The following is a 9267-nucleotide window of genomic DNA, read 5'->3' as shown; positions in this document are numbered from 1 at the left end:
CTGCAAGCCTAAGATCAAGATGTCTGCCACATTCTTGACTGTGGTTCTTGGGGTAAACCCGTTTGCATGCATGCTCGTGTTCCTTAGCTTACCAACGTCTCCCTCCATGCCCCTGTAAGCGTTCACATCCTGTGAGCTCTGTTTGGGCACATCTCTGCCTCTTACTGTCTTAAAGGAGACCGGTGGGTTGCACTGGGACCACCCGTGTGACCTCTGACAGGCCCTTTCCCTTCAAGGTCACACTCTGAGCTATGAAGATTAGAGTTGCTTTTTTCTTTTCTTTTCTTTTCTTTTCTTTTCTTTTCTTTTCTTTTCTTTTCTTTTCTTTTCTTTTCTTTCTGTCTTTCTTTTTTTTAAAGTTCAGGACACAATTCATCCTGTAACAGCAAAGAGTTGGGAGAACCCTGCATGGGTACTGAGAAAGGATGGCTCTCAGCTGGAAGGAGGAGTGGCAAGGGTCAAGGGTCAAGGGTCAATCTACATCCACTTTACAGTGGTCAGGAATCTCTAGGCCTATCCCAGTAAGACAGAAAAGGAGACCTGGGGGCTGGGGAAATGGCTCAGTTGCTAAAGAGCTTGAGGACTTGAGTTCGATACCCGAGAGCCCAGGTAGAAAATGCCAGGCATTGTGGTGTGTGTTTGTAGCCCCATTGCTGGGGAGACAGATACAGGAAGACCCCAGTGCTCACTGACTCTCCAGTCTAGACTACTTGCTGAGTTCCAGACCAACTGAGAGACCCGGTCTCAAACAACCAAGAAGGGTAGAGGAACAGCAGCTATGGTTGTCCTTTGGTCTCCACTGACTCTTACACCTGCACAGACATGTGTACCTACACACACCGCCACCACTGCCACCCTTCCCTGACAAAGAAAGAAAATGAACAAAAAAATTGATTTTTGAGAGCACAGAACACTATGGAGCCCAGTCACCTACCTTCAGACTGTTCCATACATGAGGTTTAAAATCAAAGGTCAGCTCTGCTCCTCTCTGTCCCAGAGACAGTGGCATCTTCTTATTCAGTGCCAGCCTCGTCCTGTAGACAAAAAGGTGAAGGTCGGTGTGAACGGATTTGGCTGTATTGGGTGCCTGGTTACCAGGGCTGCCTTCTGCTCTGCACTTGGCCAAATGGAGATTGTTGCCACCCACGACCCCTTCATTGACCTCAACTATATGGTCTACATGGTCCAGTATGACTCCACCCATGGCAAATTCAACGGCACAGTCAAGGTTGAGAATGGGAAGCTTGCCATCAACAGGCAGCCCATCACCATCTTCCAGGAGCAAGACCCCACTAACATCAAATGGGGTGATGCTGATGCTGAGTATATTGTGGAGTCTAGTGGCATCTTCACCACCATGGAGAAGGCCGGGGCCAACTTGAAGGGTGGGACCAAAAGGGTCATCATCTCCATCCTTTCTGCCAATGCCCTCATGTTTGTGATGGGTGTGAACCACGAGAAATATGACAACTCAGTCAAGATTGTCAGCAATGCATCCTGCACCACGAACTGCTTAGCTGCCCCCTCCCCCCCAGTCAAGGTCATCCAGGACAACTTTGGCATCATGGAAGGGCTCATGACCATGGTTCATGTCATCACTGCCACTCAGAAGACTGTGGACGGCCCCTCTAGAAAGCGTGGTGGCCATGGGGCTGCCCAGAATATCATCCCTGCATCCACTGGTGCTGCCAAGGCTGTGGGCAAGGTAATCCCAGAGCTGAACATGAAGGTCACTGGCATGGCCTTCCATGTTCCTACCCCCAATGTATCCACTGTGGATCTGACCTGCCGCCTGGAGAAACCTGCCAAGTATGATGACATCAAGAAGGTGGTGAAGCAGGCATCNGAGGGCCCACTGAAGGGCATCCTGGGCTACACTGAGGACCAGGTTGTCTCCTGTGACTTCAACAGCATCTCTCACTCCTCCACCTTTGATGCTGGGGCTGGCATTGCTCTCAATGACAAATAAGTAAAGTTCATTTCCTGGTATGACAATGAATATGGCCACAGCAACAGGGTGGTGGACCTCATGGCCTACATGGCCTCCAAGGAGTAAGAAACCCTAGACCACCCACCCCAGCAAGGACACTGAGAGCAAGAGAGAGGCCCTCAGTTTCTGAGGAGTCCCTATCCCAACTCAGCCCCCAACACTGAGCATCTCCCTCACAATTTCCATCCCAGAGCCCCATAATAACAGGAGGGGCCTAGGGAGCCCTGCCTACTCTCTTGAATACCATCAATAAAGTTCACTGCACCCAAAATAAGTTAATTGATTAATTAATTAATTAATTTTAAAATAAAAACAAAGGACAGAAAAGGCACAGGTGGAGAGATCCCTCCCACCTCCATGTCAGTAGAGAACGCTCTAGAAAAAGCTTCTTGGAATGTGACAAACTCAGAGGGGAGACCATCCTCAGAGGAGTGATATAGCAAGAGCTGGCACCCTGCCAGGGCCAGCACATCTGGTCGTATACAGCAGGGTGTCCCCAGGCTGGGTGATCCTTAAAATGAAATATAGCCACTTTGATGACTTTTCCACAGTGGTTGTTTGGGAAATGGATGATTTCATTGGAATGAAGAGAAAGAGAAGGGTTGGGGAAGGGCGACATGAAGGAATGGAATAGCATAGGGGGTGTGAACCAAGGAAGTCTGGGCTCCCGGGGACAGCACTGGTAACTGAAGTCCAAATGCTGTTTTGATTTAAGGTGGGATCTAACTCTGGCACAGGAAGACTTGTCTCATGATCCATAAACCCAAACATAGCCCTTAACTCTCAGGGGAAGTTCATGCTGATGCTAGAAGTTGGTTAAAAATAATTATTATATTTTAATTGTGTGTCCAGATAGAGATGCAGTTGTGATGGAGTGTTAAAAGCTACCAGGTCATTGATGTTCATGTTTGGGAACTGCTTGAGCTAAGTCCTACAAGCCCTTCACCTACCTTTCCTCTATAAAGGGCCTTCTCATGGAAAAGGAAACCGACCCAGCCACCTTCCCAGACAGCCTGAGAACCACCTGCACTTTGTAAGGTGTGAGAAAAAAGAAAAAGAAAAGAATAAAAAGGAAACCAAGCCTAGTTCATTTACTTTAAGCTCTTTGAGGGAAGGGAGGCCAGGTACAACTAATAAAGAAACAAATCTTATAGTCCTAGATCTGTGAAAGCTGAGACAGGAGGATTGCCATGAGTTTGTGGCCAGCCTGGGCTCTATAATGAGTACCTGACCAGCCTGTGCTACAGGATGACGACCTGTCTCAAAGAACAGTGCTATTAAGGTCACCTAATGTAGTTCAGCAGTACCTATAATAGAAAGAAAGCTAGGGAGGAAGAGGAGAGGGAGGGAGAGGGGGGAGGGAGGGAGGGAGGGAGGGAGGGAAGAGTGGGAAAAAAATAAGCAACACCTAACCTTTTCTCTAAGTACCAGTTCCAATAAAGAAAGAGAAGACACAGGCTTAAATTCTGTTCAGGGCTCAGGGCAGGGCAACAAAGACACAGAGAGTGGCACAAGCCCTGCTCACAAGGGGTCTGCTCTCTGTTCATACATCCTTCACCATCCATTCAAACAGGAAATACCTGTGGAGAGATACTATGCACCAGACACAGCCTCATCTACCAGGGAAAGGGAAGCGAAAAGGAAGAAAAACAAAAACAAAAAACAAAAAACAACCGCTTTCATCAGTGCAGCTCGAGGCTGTGGCAACTGAGCTGAGTAACAATTACACAGCCTCATGTAGACAGAGAAGCAGGGCGCTGGGGCCATCAGAGAAGGGAAGGAGGGGAAATGACACCCAGTATAAAGCAGACAGCTGAGGGCCACATGAACGGGAAGCCACCTTGTTGTCAGGGACGGGCAGGCACGGGGAGAATCTGGATGTGTCTGAATTCTGAGTGCATGCGAGAACAGACCAGAACGTGCAAAGGGTTCCCGGAGAGCGGGTGTGTGTGTGTGTGTGTGTGTGTGTGTGTGTGTGTGTGTGTGTGTGTGATGATGGCTCAATAGGTGAAGTGTTTGCTGGTCAAGTTCTGGTCCCAGGACCCACCTAAAAACCAGGTGAAGGCTTGCTTATAATCCCAGCTCTGGGCGGCATTACAGGTGCCTAGGCTCCACCTATCGCCAGCCTAGCCAAATTGGTGTTTATCAGGTAAAAGAAACAGAAAACAGGTTGTATGGTACCTAAACAGTGACACAGAAGGTTGACCTCTGGCTCCCATACATGTGTGTACACTCACACATAAAGGATGCACATGTGCAGCCACACACACATGAAACATGCAAGTACTTTTTAAAGAGCTTGCAAAATCATAGGGTTTTTTTGTGTGTGTGTCAGTATTTCCTGTCTTTTCTCTTTGCCTAACAATCACCAACACACCCACACAGCTCCCCTAACAAATCTGAGAGCCCGGTGGGCACTTAGATGCTGGAGATGGAGATGTAACATGAAGAGGCTCCTGGACCAGTTCCTCCTAAATCCATCCAGGAACACTAGAACACTTTATCTCCACGCCCTTCCTGACACCTCATTCCCTTCCCAAGCATCCCCTTGTCTGTCTCCTTCCTGAAGGATGGCCACCTTGGCCTGGCTCTATTGGTATGTCCAAGGAATTCATCATGGAAAACTCCTTCAGGAGCCTCCAGCTTTGCCTGGCATGATCAACCAACCACCCACTCTTGGTTTTGGACAGTCAATCCTTTGTTGTTAATAAATGTTTTCACTCTCCTCTGTTTCCTGTAATGAGAGATGGATGGAAGCCCTTTGAAGTGCCTGTTCCATAAACAGACACAATTGTTAAAATTAGACAGTAATCCCTGAGAAGAAAGCCTTGGGTTCTAATGACTTCCCCTTGATCTTAGGCAAAAAAAAAAAAAAAAAAAAAAAGCTGAGTGGGGAGGTTTTTAAGGGAAACAAAACTCCCTATTAAGTTGGAAAGACTATGTCCTGTAGAGTGTACATTCTAAATGATAATAAGGAGATATTTGCTTACTCTATAGGGAGGGATTGGTCCAGGAACTACATTAAGGTGTGAAATGAGAAGAGCTAAAGGGGAATTTTGTTGATCAGTCAATAGACAGGGACCTTACGTGTGCAGAAATGGTAAACTTAAGTTTTACCTTGATTGCTCTGAATATGCAATTGCAATCGCTTTCATGGTGCTGTGCCACTCTGTGGATGACTTCCTGTTTCCTGTGATTTATTTCTTCTGTGTGTGTTGTATGTACACGTTCATGTACATGGCTGCACGCGCGCACGTGTGTGTGTGTGTGTGTGTGTGTGTGTGTGTGTGTGTGTGTGTGTGTAAGCTAGAGGTCGCCACTGGGCAACGTTCTCTATTGCCCGCCACCACATTTTTTTTGCTGTGGCATCATGGAATCTAGTGCTCATCAATTTGTCTATGCTGGCTGGCCAACAAATTCTAGGGATCTACATGTCTTTGTCTCCCTTCTCCAATTGTGGCAGGCACACCACTGTCCCAACTTTTACATAGGCACTGAACATGTCTTCACACTAGCATGGTAGGCAATTTACCAACTGAACCACCTCCCATGCCACTGTTTTCCCATGATTTCTCTTCTCTTCTTCCACTCCTTAAGATCCTTTCCACCTTTCAAGGCTTTATTCATAGAAAAATGACCAACACCCTCCTGTAATTATTTCCTGCACACACTCTTGGCACTTCTGATCCACCTCACATATTTATACATCTTGTCATCCCGATTTCAGAAGCACCCCCAAGAAGTTAAATCCTGTCTTAGTAACATATTTTCACGTAGCACCTTACACATTCATCCACTGAATCTACTGACTATCAACAAGTTTGGTGGTGCCATGGCTGGTGGCCCTTAAGAGTGTGTTGTGGCTGAAGGGTGCATTGGTCTTGAAAGACCCCCATTCTGGGGAGACCCTCACTCAAGTCCTGGGATGAGCCGACGCCCCAATAACTTGAGAGAAACCGTTCTTGATGCAATATCGCAAGAGGTTTATTCGAGAATCAGCATGCTGAGGCCGAGCTCATACCCCGCACAGGGGCAGAGGAGATCGACCCTCAGCAGTTGCAGTTGAGGGTTTTTAAAGGAAAAAAAGCCACAAAGAAAGGGGAGGATAAGACCACAAAGAATGGGGAAGCTGAGTAAACATAAGAACGGGGATGATGGATTACACAGTCCATCTCTTACAGAAGGGTTACAGGCTATCTTTGGCAAACATTCTTGGTGGGGAAGCTAAGTAAACATCATAAGAATGGGGATAATGCATTACAGTACATCTCTTACAGAAGGGTTATACAGGCTATCTTTGGCAAACATTTTTGGTCCCTTACACAATGAGTCAGGCGCCAGGGTGGGTCAAGATTGTGATGAGCCAGCTCCAGTGGTCATCGGTTTCTCAGGCTGAAGTTGAAAGAACAAAGAACTCCATGCTGGGCTTTGTTTCTAGGGGGTCTAAGAAACACATTGAGTTGGGGTCTTACAGTCTGACCTCTCTAATTCTTTCAAGAGGCTTCATCTGAACCGAGCAAAGGTGGCCCCGCTCATCCTTTCTTTCTTCTTTCTGCTCTTGCTTGAGATATGACTGTTTGCCTCCCGGAGGGTTCCTGTCAGGATGGGCCACCCTTGCCACTAACTAAGCAAATGTCCTCCCCCTTCCTGATCTTGGACTCTGAGCCATCTAAGCTGTACGTGAGCTAAATGAGAGCTCTCTCTACTTTGCTACTTCATTTTTATCTTTGCTTTGACAAAATACCTGAGAGAAAGCAACTTTTAGAAGAAGCACTGATTTTGCTTCATGGTTTCAATGCATCATGGTGAGAGAGGCATGAAGGAGTGGCTCTCTCCATGACAACAATAGCTTGCCACAACCACCCCATCTCAGGTCTCGACATATCCAGAAACAGAGAGAGCTTGGAACACAACCAGAACAAGACATGTCCTTCAAGGTCCACCCTGAAGCCAACTACTTCTCCTAGCTAGACCACCCACCCCAAAGGTTCTGCACTGTACCAGAGCAATGCTATCATCGGTAGCTGTCCAATGGCCGCAGAGAACGGGGTACACCTGAAAGGGAGGCTGGGAATGAAAAAGGACAGGTGGGCAAGAGAAGGATGAAGCCAAGACAAAGATTTCTTATCAAGGCTCAAAGTTTAATTTTCAGGTCTGCCTTTATATAGGCAAACCCAAAGCCCAGTCCTTTGTTTCAGCTGGATTCTGTTGCAAAGCAAGCTCAGCAAGCAGTCAACTCCTGGAGACTCTGGTAGGGAAATGCAAATGTGGCAAGGCCAGGCACCAACTCCAGCCAGAACCATGGAGGTTTGTTTAGCCTATTCATCTACCAACCAAGTATTCCAACACATGAGTCAATGTGGGACATTTAACAGCTAAACTATGATATCTATGTAAGTTATGTCTCAGCATTTCATTGTAGAAAATAAAGCCAATTAGTTCAAATAATACAAAGATAAGCAGTGTGTGTACCTTGCCTTTGAAGAACTAAAATCTTGATAAGACTATGTGGTGTTTTGAATAGATATGGCCCCCTAGACTCATGAGTTTGAGTGCTTGGCCCAAAGGGAGGGTCACTATTAGGAGGAGGTATGGTGGTGTTGGAGTAGGTGTGGTCTTGTTGGAGGAAGTGTGTCACTGTTGGAGCAGACTTGTTGAAGTCTCCTATGTTCAAGCTACAGCCAGTGTGGTATGCAGTCTCCTGCTGCCTGTGGATTGAGATGTCAAACTCTCAGCTCCTTCTAACACCATGTTGCCTGTGTGCCACCGCGTTTCCTACTGTGACAATAATGGACTAGACCTCTGAAATTGTAAGCCAGCCCCCAAATTAATTTATAAGAGTTGCCATGGTCGTGTTGTCTCTCCACAGCAATAAAAAACCCAAATTAAGACAGGCTATAAATAAGTTCTAGTAAGCTAATTAAATGAAGATGTAAAAGAAGATGGCAAGAACAATAGATAATTAGTTAATTTTGGTTGAACTGTGGTCTGGTTGATTATTATCTCTTGTCTGGTTCTATGAGGTCCTGGAGAAATCACTGTTTGAAGGGAGGTTCCGTTTCTACGTTAAAATGGTTGCTTGTAATTAGGGGTGCAACCCAAGCTCCTGTTACTTACAGACTGTTCCTGCTTGGGAGTAGGGGAGGTCTTGTCATAGGGGTGACTTACCAGTAAGTGTGCTACAGGCTTTGAGATTTCAAAAGTCTGTCTCAAGCCCAGAGTCAATCTCTCTCTCTCTCTCTCTCTCTCTCTCTCTCTCTCTCTCTCTCTCTCTCTTCCTGAACCCCCCCCCCATCACCATGTCTGCCTGCACGCTGCCAGGCTTGCTGCAATAATAATAATAATAATAATAATAATAATAATAATAATAACTAACCTTCTGAAACTGGAAGCCAGCCCCAATGAAATGCTGTCTTTTATAAGAGTTGTCTTGGTCATTGGGTCTTTTTACAACAATGTCCAAGATAACAGGATGGGCCTGTAGCAGCTGTATGTGTCTGGGGAACAATTTAATCTAGGCAAATCCATCTAGATTTCAATCAAGCCCTGGAATGTATGTTGAGGTTTGTTAAAAACCTATTCTTATATCTGAACTCTTTATAATATGCCCAAAGTAATAACCATGCACTTCTTGTTTGTCGCCCACCCCATCCCATCCCTAGTTTTCTTCTAGAGCATCATATGGCACAGGTGGTGAGGGCAGGTAAGATATGTAATAACAGTGGGTGTTTTTTAGCTGGGCTGTGTATGCAATTCTCTGACAGTGTTGTTGTGGTACCTGTTGCTATGTTTTTGCTTGTGGCATTAAAACAACTTTATTTTGTTGACAATAATTCAACAAGCATTGTTAGGAGTTTCAGTGGAAAATGCAGTGTCCATGTGTATCAGCTGGAATAGCCTGACTTGGGAGGCAAGGTCCACTCCACCTTGACTCTCCTCCATAACAGTTAATTCACATTGGCTATGAGCCAGGACCTCAACTCTGGCTCTCAACCAACGTCCTGGGTTCCTCACCATGCCAGCCTCTCCGTGCACTACCTAAGCTTCTTCACGACATAGCTCTGAGGGTACCACAAATGGGGGTGTCCCTAGAGGTCAAAGGAGAAGCATGGTCTTTTCCTGACTTGGACCTGAGGCGCAGCTTAGCTGTGTTCTAATGTTCATTAAGCCAGGCCCAGATTCGGGGGGGGGGGGCTGGGCAAGAAAATAGACCCATACTCAAAGGAGAAATTGTAAAGAATATAAGACCATCTTTAACTTGGCAGAGACATTTGGAG

The 9267-nt window shown here is 46.3% G+C and overlaps 1 protein-coding gene across 2 annotated transcripts; it reads left to right on the top strand.

Moving 5' to 3' along the window:
* Window positions 1-1126: 1126 nt before the first annotated feature.
* Window positions 1127-1969, top strand: LOC110334173 (glyceraldehyde-3-phosphate dehydrogenase-like). 2 transcript variants are annotated; one of them, XM_029547632.1, is made up of 2 exons: window positions 1127-1174; window positions 1229-1969. In XM_029547632.1, the coding sequence occupies exons 1-2, from the start codon at window positions 1127-1129 to the stop codon at window positions 1967-1969; spliced, it is 789 nt and encodes a 262-aa protein (XP_029403492.1). The 2 variants fall into 2 exon arrangements, with proteins under 2 accessions (XP_029403492.1, XP_029403491.1); XM_029547631.1 differs by having other exon boundaries at window positions 1127-1969.
* The last annotated feature ends 7298 nt before the right edge of the window (window positions 1970-9267 follow it).

Source organism: Mus pahari, chromosome 16 (assembly GCF_900095145.1).
Source record: "Mus pahari chromosome 16, PAHARI_EIJ_v1.1, whole genome shotgun sequence".
Taxonomy (NCBI): domain Eukaryota; kingdom Metazoa; phylum Chordata; class Mammalia; order Rodentia; family Muridae; genus Mus; species Mus pahari.
Note: the sequence above shows the minus strand (reverse complement) of the source record. Positions and strands in the feature narration are given on the sequence as shown.